At 54.8% G+C, this 17073-nt stretch overlaps 6 protein-coding genes across 6 annotated transcripts; 3 read left to right on the top strand and 3 right to left on the bottom strand.

Moving 5' to 3' along the window:
* Nucleotides 1-27: 27 nt before the first annotated feature.
* Nucleotides 28-1248, bottom strand: CCOS01_13223 (uncharacterized protein; the record flags this gene model as incomplete). The annotated part of the gene is made up of 1 exon (XM_060461369.1): nucleotides 28-1248. The coding sequence occupies one exon, from the start codon at nucleotides 1246-1248 to the stop codon at nucleotides 28-30; it is 1221 nt and encodes a 406-aa protein (XP_060307797.1).
* Nucleotides 1249-1922: 674 nt separating this feature from the next.
* On the top strand, nucleotides 1923-2630 carry CCOS01_13222 (uncharacterized protein; the record flags this gene model as incomplete). Its single annotated transcript, XM_060461368.1, has 1 exon — nucleotides 1923-2630. One exon carries the CDS (start codon nucleotides 1923-1925, stop codon nucleotides 2628-2630), a length of 708 nt encoding a protein of 235 aa, XP_060307796.1.
* Nucleotides 2631-5024: 2394 nt separating this feature from the next.
* CCOS01_13221 (uncharacterized protein) lies at nucleotides 5025-5753 on the top strand (the record flags this gene model as incomplete). The annotated part of the gene is made up of 1 exon (XM_060461367.1): nucleotides 5025-5753. One exon carries the CDS (start codon nucleotides 5025-5027, stop codon nucleotides 5751-5753), a length of 729 nt encoding a protein of 242 aa, XP_060307795.1.
* A 635-nt stretch (nucleotides 5754-6388) lies between these two features.
* On the bottom strand, nucleotides 6389-7267 carry CCOS01_13220 (uncharacterized protein; the record flags this gene model as incomplete). The annotated part of the gene is made up of 3 exons (XM_060461366.1): nucleotides 6389-6846; nucleotides 7001-7133; nucleotides 7241-7267. 3 exons carry the CDS (start codon nucleotides 7265-7267, stop codon nucleotides 6389-6391), a joined length of 618 nt encoding a protein of 205 aa, XP_060307794.1.
* A 740-nt stretch (nucleotides 7268-8007) lies between these two features.
* On the top strand, nucleotides 8008-8883 carry CCOS01_13219 (mitochondria fission 1 protein; the record flags this gene model as incomplete). The annotated part of the gene is made up of 4 exons (XM_060461365.1): nucleotides 8008-8023; nucleotides 8108-8126; nucleotides 8220-8313; nucleotides 8554-8883. 4 exons carry the CDS (start codon nucleotides 8008-8010, stop codon nucleotides 8881-8883), a joined length of 459 nt encoding a protein of 152 aa, XP_060307793.1.
* An 850-nt stretch (nucleotides 8884-9733) lies between these two features.
* CCOS01_13218 (ankyrin repeat protein) lies at nucleotides 9734-15483 on the bottom strand (the record flags this gene model as incomplete). Its single annotated transcript, XM_060461364.1, has 7 exons — nucleotides 9734-10781; nucleotides 10872-11362; nucleotides 11417-11751; nucleotides 13076-14055; nucleotides 14106-14684; nucleotides 14737-14761; nucleotides 14820-15483. The coding sequence occupies 7 exons, from the start codon at nucleotides 15481-15483 to the stop codon at nucleotides 9734-9736; spliced, it is 4122 nt and encodes a 1373-aa protein (XP_060307792.1).
* Nucleotides 15484-17073: the final 1590 nt, after the last annotated feature.

Here is a 17073-nt window from a genome sequence, read left to right as displayed (position 1 = left end):
GTAGTATTTCTGGGTCTTGTACCCACGTCAACCAAAGATGAACTCCCGGTAGTTCTTCCCTATGCGTTCCACCCCGTCTTGTAATGTCCACTTCTTAATTTCGCACACCTTTCTGTACATCTCCTCTAGCCTGGTATCCATCTCTTCACCGGCGATGTGTAGGTCACTCTCAACCAGAATGCTATTATCAGGACACGCTTGGAGAACCTCAGCAATCTTGTCAGCACCAGCTTTGGTGCCCATGTTGATGGCCGAAGAAAAGGAAAAGAACATGCGTGCGGGTATGGCTGGGTTAGTATACTGCTTCAGCATCTCAGCAGGTCCAGAGTACGAATGGAGGCATATCCGCGGCGGATACGGCTTTCGCGGAATATCTTTCCTTCCAAACTCATCCTCTTCAAACTCGTCCTCGGAATCAAAGTCCTCGGCTCCTTCGGCAACGAGGCGACGCTTCTTCTTGCTGACGACCTCCTTCTCGTGACCCTTCCACAGCGAAGAGAGGGTATCATGGAGAACACCGTGGGCTTGGACGCCGTGGACACTCACAGGACGGCCAAGCTCACCGGCGAGGGCCAGCTGAGCTTTCAGCACGGCAACCTGGTGGGGCATCTTGACATGTTGAGGCGCCAAACGACGCCCCTCGCGACCACCTGGGGTAAGGGCCTGGTCACGAGAGGACTCGTCGGCGTCCGTTCGTCCTTGGGGCAGACGAAAGGCCTTGTCGAGACCAACCTCGCCGACTAGAGCCAGGGGATGATGTTGGAGACGGGCCCGGGTATCGGCTAAAAAGGCCGACAAAGAACGCGGGGTGGGCAGGGCGTCGAGAAAGTCGGGGTCTTCAGGGGCGGGGGCTAGCACGGCCTGGTAATGGCGCTTCTTTGCGTCTGGCTGGCCCTCATGGTACGTCCTCTCAGTCTCGGGCACGGTGTCATCGAACAGCTGGTAGGAGAACCACGGATGCCAGCCAAAGGAGGGAATCAGATGGCCCTGAGACAGCTCGTACTTTGATTGCACACCGTGGGACGCAGCAACCTCAGCAACGAGGGCCTGGTCTTGGCTCCGGGTGGCCATGACGGTTAGGGTCGAGGCGCGCATACTGGGTATAGCCTCGATGGTGGACATGGTGTCCGTGGGGTGGCAATGAGCATCGTAAATGCCAGATTCCCAGGGGAAGGGGTCTGATGAAGTCGAGACAGAGGTGACGACAGTGGAGCGGGTAAGCTCCTCACCGTCGTGTTGGCCACACATAGCGGTGTTTGACTGGCGGATGGTCGGTGCTTGGCCTGGCCTCGAGCTGGTGGTGTATCCGTACTGCGTTGAGCTTTACGGGCAAGCGGGAATGACGGTGATCGCCTGGCCTCAAACAGAAAGAGACGGCTGTGGCTCAAAGGAGAGGTATATCACGATAGGTAGATGGTTTGACTGTCGCTACCTCCAACCGGTGAACTGCACCCCGGAACCTTCCACTATCTTTGGCCGTCTTGCAAACGCAAATGAGTGGCCAGGAACGGGACGACTGGAACTATGGGATTGGGTGACGGTTGCAAGCAGGGACCGCGGTGCGCTGGGACGGTCTTGGACGGCGGCGGAGGGGTTGCGAATACGACGGCGTGGACGAATACCTCGAAGCACGTTCAGGGCGTAGGGGAGACGGCGGTGGTGTAAAGAGAACGCTGACCGAGGTACCGGAGATGGATACCCGTCAACTGAGAAGTGCAAAGAGCCGCAGAGAGGCTGTCACACTGGCGCAAAAGTGATGATGTGCGGTGATGTGATATTTTTGGAGTGGAGCATCTCGATGTTATCGACATCAAAGGGCGCGATGATGCTGTGGCAGTGACAAGCAGAAACGCGGGGCAGCAGCCTCTGAGCCTCTGAGAGCAGGCAGCTCTGGAACGAGCAATTAGTGGGGCTACTGTGGAATGATGTCAAGGGCAGGAGCGACTCGATGGAACATGGGCTCTGCGACTTCCATTTCCATTCTCATTTCCATTTCTATTGGATTACTCGAAGTCTGGAAGGAACGACGGGAAATGGACGGGGACGGCCGGGGGAAGGAAGGGACCGGGAGGGGGCGGGACTGGCAAGTACCTCCATGTGTGACACGGAAAGAGCGCGGATGGACAGGAAGGAGCTTAGTATGGAAGGCAGGAAGGAGACACTCGAGACCCTTGCTGCGTCGAGCTTCCCAAATCCCAAGGCGCCTCATCATCATCCTCTGCCTCCTCTGCCTCCTCTTCGTTGCCTCGTCCAAACTTTTTTCTAAATCGGAAGAAGAGCGTCACTGCCACCGAGGTATCTTGCAAAGATGCCCTACCATGGAATCAGACCCCAGTCTCTGTGTCGTCTCTCGAAAGTCATGCCGCAGCCAAACACCACTTCGGTCGGTATCTTCGGCGTGTAGCGCATGCACCAGCTGCAGAAACGCACAACACAGACACAGCCACCCTACAACGACGACACATTCGATGCCCGTCGAATCCTCACCGGCAAACCCCAAGCTGGCGAATCACATAGAACCATACATACGTGACCAGTCCAGACCGCACCCTCCAATACACCTCCACAGCTTCCTATCGCCAGAGAGACCCCAAAGTCCCATCGCCCGCTTGTCAGTCTATCGGGTCTAGGGCTGCGTCTAGGTCTGCACCTAGGACAATAAGAACTCTACCGGTTGCATCGCCGTGCCTCGACCCCTCCGCAGTCTGCGCTTGTTGGCCGTCGCAAGCTTGTTCGGGGAGCTTTGGCTTCTGACGATCACCATGCCTGTTTTTGCTGTGGCGTCTGCCTTTATACCAATGGCGCTGGCTAACAACCACACAAGGGAAGCATGGGCCGTGGGAATCTTGCAAAGAATGCTATAAACCACGGAGTACACCGACACTTCTTTCCCCAAGACAACCGCCAATGGTCGTGCTGGTCTGGTCTGGGGTAGATGGAGTTGACACCGACTGCACAACCAAGACATCCCACATGCACCCCAGGATTTTCATCCAGCTATCCGGGCTGTGACTGGAGAAAATCAACTGCTCGATGTTGATATCGCGGGGAAATCAAGACCATCTTGCCCGCCCGTCCAGGGCCAACCCGGTGCGGCAGACGGCAGTCATGGTCATGGCTCGTCTCCCAAAGTTCGCCATGCCGAGCGTTTCGCCCTTGCGAGGGATCTTCGCTATGTCGGCCTACCGTTGACAAGATCGGTCCAATCTTTGCGGCTCACACACCACCGTGGTCTGCTGCATACATAGAGAACGCTAAATCATTACACACATAATTAACGTTACCTCGACGGCACGCAAAAGCTACATTTCTCGAGCCATTCTGCCCCTCTTTGCCCGTTGCTCGTCGCTGTCGAGCTCTGACTGGCAACGTTCGTGTGTTCTGGACTTGCGGGGTCTACAGTTCGGGATGCCTACGGTACTCTCCCCTGCACTTTCCCCAGACCTTCCATACAACGCTGACCCTGACCCTGGCACGCCTTGAGTATGGAGATGCGGAGACGCGGCGATCGGTTTCGGACAACAAGCGGACTCATCTCACCGAAACGAACCTCTTATCTCTTTGCCTACCAACCACATGGTGGACTTGCATTTGTCTTTACCAACCAATGTCTTGTCTGGCGACGCTGATAGCGGCATGATACCTATTCGTAGACACACACGCACACAATGTCCGCCCATCCCAAGTCCGGAACGCACGTTTGCTGTCTTTCGTCACTCTCCCATGAACACCAGGGCGCATTACTTGGGCAATAGCTCGCAGGCAAAGGATTCCGACCCCCGGAGGCGCATAAGTCAAGACGCTGATTCACCCGGCAAACTCTGTTTTCCGCTTCCTCCCCACAGCCGTTTCTGTCAGTCAGAAACACGTCGCTCTTCACATGGAAAAAAGACACCGTCCAGGAACTGCAAACTCTGTTCCCTCATCCGTCGTCCCAGCGGGGTTTGATTTGAACAACATTCAATATTGGATGGCCTGAAGTATCCAGGCGTGCCAGGCTCGGAAAACGATGACCCTGTGGAATACGAAAGAGAGCCCACAGGCCCTACGACGACAAAGTAGGTGTTGCTCAAATTCTCTCCTTGCCGAAGCCCCCGTACATGGCGGGCAGAAAAACTCTCCTGGCAAACGAAAGCTCGAGCACACAGTCAAGATCACCACAAAATCTACTCGCATTCCATCATCAGCCAAGTCACTGGCAATAGGTGTAGTCTCCTCTCGAGACCCTGTAGCTTGTGATAGTGCAGCTTTCGGCTTCTCCAGTTTTTCCTTTCACTCTGATAAGGTAGCGTTACACTGCATCGAACGCCCCCTCGGACAAGAAGGGCTAGGAGACCAAGGACAAGGGCAGAAGAAGACAAGGGCGGTGCTAGTGCTTTGCCGCTAGCTTCCGGCATGTGAAAGAGACCAAACAAAGTCTCGATCCGACAGCGACTGCACCCCTACTCTGTACGGAGTGCTGCGTACTCTTTTCGCTTTCTCTCCGGTGTGGTTCAGACCCCCCTCCGTACTGCCACACCCCAGAGAGCCACCAACCTCTAGGTTTGAAGGCTCGCTCCCGGCTCCCCTTCGTCTCATCCCAATTCTCTTGAGCATACCTCTCCCGTCTGCCATGTCTCTGAAGTTTTGACTTTAGGTGTGCACCAAATCTTCCTACGCAATACCTGACATTCCGTTGCCGCATCATACAAAACCGCCAGGTTTCCATCCACACGACTTTTCCTGGTTTCCCCCCCGTTTATGTTTCCAAGTGTTGAAGGAGCGGGAATCGTCGACAGTGGGCTGGGTATTACAACGTTATCGAACGATCGGACCGCCGACCGAACGACAGTGACCGGATCGTACGACTCAGTCACCGGGACTTACTGGTCACACCCGGAGCCACCCTCCTGCTTCACCGAGAGATAAACCACGCACCGGCCAAATTTGAGGAAGCTGAGGAGATGTTGTGAACGAGAGGCTCATCGAGATATCAATCATCACGACCCCAAATCAAACGGCTTTTACGTCTACCAATCGCAGCCATGGCTCTCATCAACCCCGTATACGCCATCATTGTCCCCTTCCTCTTTCTCTTCACCATCCCGCTAGCGATATTTGCCGGGGTTACGACAACACTCGCCTTCACTGTGCTCATATTCCGAGTCATTCTCGTCTACTTTGATCTCGCGATATCTCTGCTCCCGTCGTACATTACCGGTCGTCCTAGGTATCTTTCTTATGCCTCCAAGGCACCAGGGTCCGGTAGTCCGTCACCGTCGCTAACGCCCACACGGCGTTCCGCCTCGCGTCGCGCAAGACGACCGTCCTCTGCCTCCGCCGTCTCCGTCGGCACAATAACACCCATCTCGGAATCAGGAGGCATCGGCTTATTCCCATCTGTCGGTATCGATCGGGATTATGAGGGTCTAGGTGGCTGGCGTCTAGGAAACGGAAACGATGATGAGTTGTGGATGACCATCAATTCACGTCTCGAGTTGCCCGATCGCCAGTATCAACGACATCACCACAGAAGCCCCAGCGGTGGACCTACCACTCCAGGTGGCGGCGATGGCTACCTCATGATGAAGGGAGGTCGCAACCGGAGCCCAGAAAGCAACCGAGGCGGGTATACTGCTATTGTGTCGCCCAACAGCTCAAGAGCACGGACACCGACCAACACGCACATTGCCTTTACAGCACTTGATGGTGTCGATGGCGACTACTTTCCATCATTATCCACCAAGTCGGTAAGGAAGGTTGCCGTGGCGTGAGAGAAACGATTGCTACTGGTGTGCCGGTGGATGACGAAAAGTGATCATTAATGGATGCGGAAAGAGAAAATCATGGTTCTTATCTCGACTCCCTCGCCACGAAGTTGACGAGAAAAGTATGCCCTCGAGAGTGGGTGGTGTAAGAGAGTTGTGTGGATCATTTTCCTTTGTCTACAGCCGGGATACAGGGCATGAATCAAGTCCCTGGGTCGGGCAATGGTAGGAAGGTCAGGTGGAATCGGGATATCCTCTATGAAGGACAGTCTCAGGCAAGGAATGGGAACATTGGCCCGGCGAGGCTATCTACGGACAGGATTAAGGCCAGGAACTCGGAGTCTGTAGGCATTTGGCTGTATCACTCTCAACAACAGTCCAGACGGACGATCATTAAATCAACAATGAAGAAATCATCAATTTGAATGCGGCCATCCGCTGTTGAAGAAACTGGATTTCATGTTCATATTTCATGTGAGTGACGGGCTGTGTTTTCCATCATTCATGGAAACGGGAATTATTCAGCTTTTGTAGAATCGTGAAGAAAAGTGTCTATTATTCAAGACGTGGTATCTGATCATAAGTCCAAACGCCGTCATCAAACCCAAAACAGAACCCAACCTCCCCTTTAAACCCCTCATTTACAAAGTCTGCCAAAAGTAATTGGCATAAAAGAACTTTGAAAACTTCTTGTCCATATTGACAACATGCACATCCCCCTTGCGATCATTCCTCACAACCGCGCGCGTGAACTCACCCGTGCCGCTACCGTCCTTCCCGTCGCGCTCAATCTCGATACCTAGGCTGCGGTACACTTTGAGCCGCAGCAGCACCTCGTCGTCGACGGGGTCGCGGCGGCGCGCCTGGTCGTCGGCGGAGCCGTCGAGGCCTTGGATCTCGAGCTCCTGCAGGCGGGCGTTGAGGTCTGCGGCCTGTTGGGCGAGGCGCTCTGCTTCCATTTCTGCGTCGGACGCCGCCTTTGCGGTGCGGAATTTCGTGGTGTCGAGGCGGGCTATCTCGGAGGCGTGGGCGGTGGAGGAGTGGGCCGAGGTCAGTTCTGCGTGTTGGGATGTCATTGTGTTTAGTTGGCGGGAGAGTTCTGTGGGAATGTTAGTTTGGTTCGATATTTCCATTGTTGCGACCTTGTTTGGAGGTGTTTGTGGTCTTTGGAGTAAGGAGTGGGTCGTGATTGTTGGGCGACAGGAGGCTGGCTTGTATTCTGGAGGAGACGTGAGATGGTGACCGGGACGTACTCTTGAGGGCATTCTCTGCCTCGCGGAGACGCAGCTCGCGGGCCTGTTGGAGGGTGGAGAGGGATTCATTGATGCGGGCGATGGCTTGCTTGTCTGGTTGGATGTTGAAGTTGTCGATCGTGTGCGAGATGAGCTGTTGGCGCGGAGGACATGTCTCCCGTTAGCGATTCGCTTCTCCGAGGAGAAAGTAGATGCCGTCAACAGTGCGGGATGACGGGGGAATGGAGGGGGCAACCTTACCGTCGCGGGCTCCTCTGCTAAAAGCATCTTGACTGATTATTTTGTGTTGTCTCCGTGGAAGATTGTGTAAGCGGCTAGACGGAGGTGCGTATGCGTGGGGACGTAGAGTCGTGATGTCGCGTTGTTTTCGTGGGTGGTGTTTGGTGTCGTTAATTGATTGACTTGGGTCGATGGATGGATGCGACTAGAAATCGTGCAGGTGGGATAAGGCACGGCAGAACGAACCAGCCTAAACCCAATACAGAAGTCCCCTAAACAAAAAACTGTCGCTGCCCGTCTGCCACCAGCTTACCTTATCGCACGGCATCACCCGGACGACAATCAGTGATGACTAAGTTTCTCACAGACAGTGACCCCTGTCACAGACTCAACAGCCCCACCTCAGCTCGTCTCCAGCAATCGTCATCCGCCACACATGACGCCGCCGTCGCCGCCGCCGCCCCAGAGTGGCCCGCCCGGAAGAGTCCCCACGCATCTTCAAATGTCAGAGCTTCAGCCACTCTTCCCCGATCCCGTTCTTCCCAGCTGTATGTAGCCTACCACCTTTTTCTCGATTTCTGCATTCAGCATCTTTCAACGCTTTGGCATCTTCAGCCCTGTCATACCTTGCAATCGTGACAGCTGCTTTCGAACTTTCACACGATCGAACAATCCATCCCACGACAACACTACGAAGTTGAGGACACTCATACGATCCATCAAAACAGAAGAAAATACCTTTACGCACGACGTTCCCATAGCCACGAGTCAACCGCATCATCGCAGCCATGGTTGATCTACCTTGTAAGTCGCCCTCCCCACCCCTCCTCTTCTATGCTGCGAACATGATGTCGCCGGGAAGTAATCCATAACTGATCATTTGCGCAGACGCCCTCGACGCGGAAACGTATGTCTTCTCATCTTCAAGGCCATCTCCCATCCCCGCGACACCCGCACATGCGAAATCATTGTGAACTAACAAGCCCTCCTCGCATCGCAGGCCCCTCAAGGCATCCGAGCTCCAGGTCCTCCGCGCCCAATATGAAAAAGAAGGCGACATGGTCGGCGTCCAAACCAAGTTCAACTACGCATGGGTACGATAGCCTCCCCTTCTCTCCCCCCCCCCCCCCCCCCCCCCCCACCCCCCCCCCCCCCCCCCCCCAAAGAAACCACCGCCCCAACCCAAGTCCCCCACCCCTCCCCAAGCCCCCCCCTTCCCCCCCCCCCCCCCCCCATGTAGCCGATGTCATACACACCCCCCCTCCCCAAAATCCCATACCCCATATCCATCTCCTTCTACCTTCCAACAATTGCTGACTCCTTCGCAAAAACAGGGCCTCGTAAAATCAGACTCCCGCAACGACCAACAACTAGGCGTCCGCCTCCTCTCCGAAATCTTCCGCGTCTCCCCCGAGCGCCGCCGCGAGTGCCTCTTCTACCTCGCCCTCGGCAACTACAAGCTCGGAAACTACGGCGAGGCCCGCCGCTACAACGATCTCCTCCTCGAGAAGGAGCCCGCCAACCTCCAGGCCTCCAACCTGCGCCAGCTCGTCGACGACAAGGTCGCCAAGGAAGGGCTCATGGGTGTCGCGATCATCAGTGGTGTTGCGGTCGCGGCGGGTGTGGTGGGTGCGTTTTTGGTGAGGAATGTTAAGAGGAGATAGGTGTGACGACCTGTGAGAGACAGAGAAAGAGAGAGAGAGAGTGGGATGGACTATGGGGTGTCGGTGTGAGGGGCGGGCACCTGAGATGAAGACGATGATGAAAAGGAGCGATTGCATTCGAAGGGGGGGGGGGCGAGGGGGATGTACAGGACGACACATGTGCGGGTATGGCTACGGCTGCATCGCGCACCGCTTGTGTCGAATCCTTTACTATCTCGTGCTTCTCCCTCTCAAGTATCTGGTAATGTGTATTTGTATGGAAGTAACGACGACGGCTATTTGTTTGACACCGGTGTACGGGGCGTATACACATCTCTATTCTACCTCACGAGCAATATACTTGCAACAGAAACGCACGCAATTCCTTCTGCATTGGAGTGACTGTTGGGGCGACCTTAATGGGATTGGGGTGAGATTGGGTATTGCGATACATCCTCTAGTGTGGTCACTTGAATCTGTTTGGATCTCTTGACTTCGCTACTAGCCGCTCATTCCAAAACACATGCATTTCACATTGGGACGGATACTGTCTATTATCATGCCGACTGCAATACGAGATTTTATCCTGCCTAACCCTCGCCACCAAGAGGAGGATGCCCGTCTGTTTTCCTGTGACAAGGTCCCAAGTATGTACAGAAGACGCCCTGCGGGTCCTAAAAGTCTGATCCACGGCGGCGCGGACGAGCTCAAGAAAAGAAATAACGGTCTCAGTGACCAATGCTAAACGCCGTCGACCCTTGTCGTAATTCGTGATATGCCTACCGGCCGCGTTGGAGCCGCGTGGCTCGCTCAAATCTTTCATTGGCAAACCACCCAGATCCATTCCGTTCCATTAATCAATGCCACAAGCTCACTGTCTCCGTCTCTCACGCGGGTTGCTGTCTCCCGAACCCGATCCTCGAGAAAACTGGTTTCTCAGCCAATTAAGCGGGCCGTGATTGGACCCGGCATCCTGATTACTGTCCTGGTTGCTGTCTTGACCTCTGTCCCAATTTCCAGACGAGGGACTCCGCTGTCTAGCTCGAAACACATCCGACTGGTGTCGGCGGAGGCTCGGGGGCGAATGAGAGTCTCGTCTAGCGGATCGGAAGCTGGGCATTCGACTCGTTTCCTGGGGACGTTGCGGATCACTGCGGCCGGTGCTGGAAGCCCCGTAGCGTCCATAGGCTTCATCGACAAATGACGACTGGGGTCTCGTGGAGTCGGCAGGAACCGGGGGGGTCGTGTCCATGTAGCTCGATCGAGGGGGAATCCCTCTCATCGAGTTTGCCCAGTGTCCCGGATCATTACCAGGCCAGAATGAGTCTTGGTGGCTCTCTGAAGAGCCAGACGCTGCTGCTCCAGGGTGGGTTTGCGAAGGGTTGTTGTTGTTGTTTCCGCCGTTGTTTGAACCGCTCGCATTGGAATTGTTGTTATTGTTGTTGTCATTGATGCTGCTGCTGCCGCTGGGCTCTTCAATCGGCGTACGGCATATGGGGCAAGTATTGTGCTCCTTCAACCACATGACGACGCACTGGTCGTGGAACCAATGCTTACAGGGCAGTACTGTGGCATCGTCCCCCTCCTTGAAGTCGTCAATGCAGATTGTGCACTCGGTCTTGCCGTCGGGGCCAAGCATCTCCTTGTCGACCTTTTTGCGCTTCAGCTTGCTGAGCGCATCTTCAGTCGCCGGGGGTGCCGCGTTCGATGCCGGGTTCTGCTCCATCAACTGAGAGATGATCCGGTCCAGGGCCTCCTGAGTGTACACAGCATCGCCGTGCGAGGCATTGGCTGGGTTGAGCATGTTGAGAATCTCATGGAGAAGTGTGGGCGCTTGATTAGGCGCCCGCTGTCCCTGGCCTGGACCCATTCCGGTCGGTTGAGGGGGTCCTGCTCCAGCTAAGACGCTGCTGAAGATACTAGGAAGTTGGTCAGCATTCGTTCTAATGGAAACGACTGTGATTCGAGGTCCAGGCGGTGGCTGGCCACGAGGTTCAAGGCTGACGTACGACTGGAAGGGGTCGCCTCCAGCTCCAGCAGGCGAGTTGGCTCCTCCTTGGTGAACATGGATGGGTCCAGTGGCGATCGTGAAGCTCGTGGTGCCTCCGGGACCTGTTCTCTGGAATGTGCGAACATTGCCCTGACCGCCAAAAATGTTTCCACCAGCGCCAAAGCCAGGAGGGCGAGTCTCGTCGGGAGGTCGCGGTGGCATGCCCATGCCGAAATCATTCACCATATCAATAAAGCGTCGAATAATCTGGTCGCCATCGTTCACGTCGGGGGGCTGGCGGGTGTTCGGGTTTGGGCTCTGTCCCGGGCGCTGGGAATTGTCCCAGATGGCTCGGTGTACGACGAATCCGCCTGGGCCGCGGTGCAGATGCTCCTCTATATCGGCCTCTTCAGGATCCGAATCGTCGTCGTAGATGTGACGTCTGAGTCTCGGGGAATCGTGAAGAGGAGGCCCGTCCTCGATCTCTCTAGGGTCGTTCTCGGGAGAAACCTGGGTGTATGTCAGCAGATGTGGCAGGAGGGGGGCAGTGGATATATATCGTACAATCTCTGTAATCTCGCTTTCGCAGCGAGGGCACTGCAGACCATGCTCATCTTGCCACCACTCATGGGAGCAGGCGTGACAGTAAACCACCTCTCGGCCATCCGTGGCAACCAAGTGCCCGCCTCTTGGGGCGTGTGAGTCCATCTCGGCCTGGTTGCTATTATAGGCGGCGAGGGCTGTTAGACCAAGGCCTACAGCGAGGCCGGCAGCGCGAAGAGCTCGGAACGCCAGACTGAATGATTTATAGAGTCGTTTGTTGGTGGCAGAAGCTTGGGTATGGGCAAGAGTTGCGCTGTTGTCGGGTGACTGGCGCTGAAGCTCTTGTGCAGCTTCGACTGCTTGTTGATAGTAGCCAAAGGTGTGGATCAGAGTGGAAAAGAAGGCTGTCGAGGAATGGCCAAAGTTGGGGCAGGCGCAATGCAAAGTTGGTATTGGTGTACGCAGTAGAGAGCAGAACGTCAGCCGAAGCGATGTTGGGGTCGTTATCGGTGGAGAACGGAAGGTGCGGTAGGACAGCGTTGTAATCTTAGGTCGGCAGGTACCTGGCAGGTGAGAGCAGCGTGGAGAGTGGAAAGCCTAGAGTGCACAAGGTCAGTAACTCAGCCTGCTTGAATTTTACGGAAACCCCAAAAGGCATATAACCAGTGAAGAGTAGATGTGAGAGGTGTGTGCTATGAGTTGTGTCTTTGGCATGTAATTCGGGTCTGTGACCGGCTGCCGCTTTGGGGGTGGTGGGTGATGGAGCTGGAGAATGGAACCAGAAAGACGTACCTGAGCTAAGCCGAATAATGGAGCATGCGCATATCTCCAATCGTAAGGTCACAAAAGTGAACGGAAAAGGACCGATCGCCACTGCTGCGGAGTAAGGTGCGAGGAAGAAAAGGAAAAAGGCAAAAGGAAAGGTGGTGGTGGAGGAGAGGTGTGAGGGTGTTGGGTGAGGTTGTTGGGATCACAAAAAGAGAGGCCCGCGGCACTGCTCAAGCTCGGGATGATGCGGTGGACAGTGAGTGGACTGGAGAAAGAAAGAGTGCAAGCGCACCCGTCACGTCAGTTAGCGCTGCGCTGCTAGGCTGGGGGAGGTACCTTTTCACCGGAAGACGTGACGTGATGGTTGTAGTGGGGGTTATTTCCCGGCTTAGTAATCTTGCATTGTCCGGAACACCGCCACGAGCCACAACGGCATTGATCAGTGTCTCCACTTTTAAGCACCTCTCACCTTCTACCGGCTTCGGTGTGGCAGTGCGTCTCTTACCACCCATTACATTGCATCACCACCTCGCACCAAGTCTTCCGACATTCCCCAAGCAGGTATGACCCCTCGCTACAGGTGGAAATCATAACCTAAACACTTACACCACATACCTTATGGACACTGTTCCAGCTGAAAGAGTGTGGCTTGGAAGGACTGTCAATAACCGTTCATTGCCTCGGGATCAACCCCAGCCGAGTTGTGTGTACTTGATACTCACGCTCAGGATGTCTTTATTCAACTGCAGTAACCCCTTCCGGTAAAAAGATGCTTTGCAAGGGTATCAACTCAGGAGCCCTCATCCATATAGCTTCTCAGTCTCGCTTGTGCAAGAGCGTCTTCCATCGCCCGCTGTTCCTCAGCTCTCCTATCCCAATTCCAAGTCGGCGCCCTTTTTGCCCCCGCCGGACTCATCTCCTCCATGAGCTTGACGACATCGTGGTGCTTTCGACTCGTGGCCAGTTGCCGACTAGTCTGCCCACTCGTATCCCAAGAATCCGGATTCGCCCCGGCCCTGAGCAGCAACATGGCCGCCTCGACATTATCCCTCCAAAGGGCCACAAACAACGGGGGCGACGAGAACCGTCCGCCTCTCTTGTTGACGTCGACCTTGTACTCAGGTCTCAGTATCAACTGCAGGACAGACGTCATGTTGAACGACGCGGCGTAGTAGAGCGGTTCCGTGTGCCGAATGACGTCCAGGTCCGACGAGCGCAGGACGAATTGCACCCACGCCTCAAAGGCCCCGCCGTGCGAGAGCTTCTTGGTGTCGAAGAAGTCGAGGATGAGCTTCTCGTCTTCGTCTGCGAGGGGGAAGCGCTCAGAGTGGATGGGCCACATGTTTGTAGCGTAATTGAGCAGCGGGTAGGCTGCGAACCTGGTCTTCACGTGCCGGAGCTCGTCCAAGGGGCCTGTGGTGAAGGGCTCGAGTCTGAGGTAGGCGAGGCACTTGCGCATGATCTTTTGGTGACAGGCGGCTGCGTCCAGCGCGTATTCCGAGGCAGAGGAAGTTCGTATCCATTCTGATTGTAGAAATGTGCGGATGGAGTCGTGGGCGAGGGTGACATGGTGGTCGCTTACGTGGGCTAGGTCCTGGCAGATCTCGATGATGGCAGAGGGGTCGGTGAGTCGGTCGTCATCGTCAATGTCAACTTCGTCACCTTCGAGGACGATAGCTTCGGCGAGCTCGTTGAGATGAAGCGGCCGGAGAGAGAAGCAGAGCCAGGCAAGAGCCTCGCGGGCCATGACCCGGTCTTGTTGGGGTACACGGGTGAGGATACCGGCGTAAAACCCGTTGAGTGTAGACGGGATATCGACCAGAGCTCGTCGTACGTCTCTTCCAGTGCGGAGGGTGCTGAGTCTATCCATGCATAATTTGGCCCATCGAAATCTGCCGCATTGTAAGTCTTGACCACAACGGAGTCCAGCCAGAATACTCACGTCCCATCGGCTTCTGATGTGACCTTGTCCTTGATCTCGGTTCGTATTTTCGCACTCAAGGACTGGAAACTGTGTTCGCTCGAAAGCCTTTTCTCCACATACACCTCGATATCACAATCTATAGACTGTGTGCTCATATGTCGGACGTATATGCTGGGCTCAAGCTGCGCCGGCTCGCGCGTACACGTAACCAGGACCCTTAGGTTAGAGTGCTTCGAGCAGAGGTGCAAGAGGGCTTCGACAATGACAGATTCTTGGCTCGTCTCATTGAGAGCGTCAATCATGAGATAGAAGACATCAAACAGCCCGAGAGCTTCGCCCATCACGTCGTGAATCTGTTCGACGGTCAGGTTGTTCTGCGGGATCAGGTTGTTCCCCAACTTCCTCAGTGGCCGGACGTGATCGAGGATACTGGGATTCGTCGCTCCTATCTGGGCCAGGATGGAGCCAAAGACGTTCGGCACGGCTTGGGATGCCGCGTCGTCTAGAGAGCAGCAATGAAAACCGACGCCTATGTTGCCGTTCTCTTCCGAATTCTCATCGCCAGGGTGTGCTCTGAGGTCCTCAACGAGCCGCGAGCTTGTCTCAGTCAGTACGGCGTAGGCAACGAGAGAGTCTTGTTTATGCTTACAAAAGCACCGTCTTGCCGGATCCTGCTGTTTGTTGTGTCAATGGGATGCTGCACAGACTACAAATATCGGCGACATGACTTACACCTTCCAGTGATCCAGAATACTGGCCGATCAGTGGGAGTGCTTCTTTGCCATTTTAGGAACGTCTTATCGACTATCCATCTGCCAGTGCCCGGCGCGCGATCCTGCCTAGAACTGACAAGCTTGTACTCACTATCGACGGGCGAGAGCCACATGAGCAAATCAGCCGTCTCCTCCAGCATCCGATCCGTCTTGCGCGCAATAATATCCTCATGCACAAGCGCCGTCAGCTTCTGCATCTCTGACAACACAGATGCCGTAGTATCGAGCGAATCCCGCATCAGGACCATGATGAACCAGGTCTTGGCTCTCTCAATTGTAGCAAAATATGTCTCAACATCACCCTGCCGAAAAGGCCAGGCCAGACTCTGGGCAGCGCGGCCCAAGGACGACGTCTTTGGCGTACCGAGCTTCTTTCGTATGGCGTCGAGGGTCTCCTGAGTCATCTTGAGCATGGCGCGGGCCTGCTCCTGTAGGGGATTATCCATGCCACGCTCGTTTTGTGTGTGGAAGTGGTCCATTGCGCCTTTGAGGGCGAGGAGCTCCTGAGTGAGCTTGCGGATGTCATCTTTGGCGGATTTGACAGCCGAGATGTATTTGCAGAGGCGCTCGACTACTTCAGTAATGCAGAGGGCGACCTCTATTACGGTTAGGGCTTCGGCCATTGGGTTGCCGCATTTAGCACTTTGATGTAGGCTGCGACTCAGAAGTATTGTGTTTGCGGGTAGAGGCCATAGCTCCGGGCCAAGGTTTTTCGAGTTTGTGTGGGCAGAGAACCGCCAATCTGTGACAACTTGTGGCAGACGATGGTGGCGGCGTCTAGGCTTTTTCTCGACAACGGAGCTCAAAAATAATAGTAAGGCTGGAGCGCCTGATAGTCCAGGGTCAATCGACAGACGTCAGAACCGAAAGCCAGGTGAGTATTCGGATCAAAGTATCGGGAGTCCAAAGTAACGGGAGTTCTTCAACATTCGAGGGCCGTTCCGCGGCCGGGGAAGCCCCGCGCGCACGGATCAAAGTGAAGGTGGGGGATGAGGGTTGGTGGGGGTTGTGGCACGTGCACGAGCTTAGCGAGACCTTAAAATGTCTTGCGCTAGCGGATCTCTGCAGGGACTCGGGTGAAGAGCATCATGTCTCTCTGCGGTTTCATTGAGAATGGTATGATGAAGCAAATTGCCATGAACATGTCCGAGTCTGCTGTTACTTGCCGAGAAGTTCCCGACTTCAATAACATACTTACCATGAGTACTCATCTTCGAGATATGAGTTGCTTAAAACATACTTAAGTAAGGATAGAATACTGCGTGAATGATAGTAAGGAGTCCTTGACACTTCCAGGTGGACGTTTCGACACCTTAACATGTCTTTATTCCCAAGCTCATGTAAACAAATACCGGTGACTGGAAAGTCATTTGCATCTTACAACACGTCTAGATTTGTCTACAGCTTAGACTCCTAGTAGTGTTGCTGCTACGGATATACTACGAGTACAGTGGAAACCCCACTACGCCAGCCGCATTACAGGATAACTAGGGTATCCCTTTCTTCCCGGCTCGCCTCCCAATTCGTGGAGCTGCGGGCCGCGGAGGTATTCAAGTCGTCCCAGCCGTCAGGACTCTGAAGGTGAATTGTCAGCAAAACTCTTTTCCAAGTTTTTCTTCAATTGCTCATTTTCTGCGACCAACTTGCAGTCACGGGCACGCGGGAGAGACTCATCAGCTGGCCCCTGTTGAGACTACCTTACCTTGTGCAGTGCAGTACAGTATGACGAAAAGGCAAGCATTTTCTTTCCCTCAACAACCTTATACTCCGCCGGCGGCCTCACGCAGCAACCCGGCATCTGATTCCACATTGCGCCGGAACAAACGTGCCTAGGCCGGATCTACCTCTCCACTACCGCAATCGCCTGTTGGCCTGCCGCAACCCAAGTTAATCCCAGCCTCTGTGCATTCCGGCCATAGGTAGTCGTCAAGTCAAACATTTTGGATTTCTCATCACACTTTCCAGAGACCCGGAACAGCAATAGAAGCCGCAGTGCTTCTCCCACCGGCGCCGGCGCGAACTTTACTTATCCGCTTCGGCCCCCTTTCGAGCCGTCCAATTGCCCCTCCCGCCTTCTCAGCGTTTCCTTAACGCATTGCGGCTTTTAAGCAACACCTCACCTCACGCATAAGTTGCCTCAACCCGAGCATTTTCTGGTACGTAATATGCAAGTAGTCAATTCGCATATGCAATATTGTGGTTAGTCCCCCGAA

This window comes from Colletotrichum costaricense, assembly GCF_030867565.1.
Source record: "Colletotrichum costaricense strain IMI 309622 chromosome Unknown Scaffold_17.1, whole genome shotgun sequence".
NCBI lineage: Eukaryota > Fungi > Ascomycota > Sordariomycetes > Glomerellales > Glomerellaceae > Colletotrichum > Colletotrichum costaricense.
Note: the sequence above shows the minus strand (reverse complement) of the source record. Positions and strands in the feature narration are given on the sequence as shown.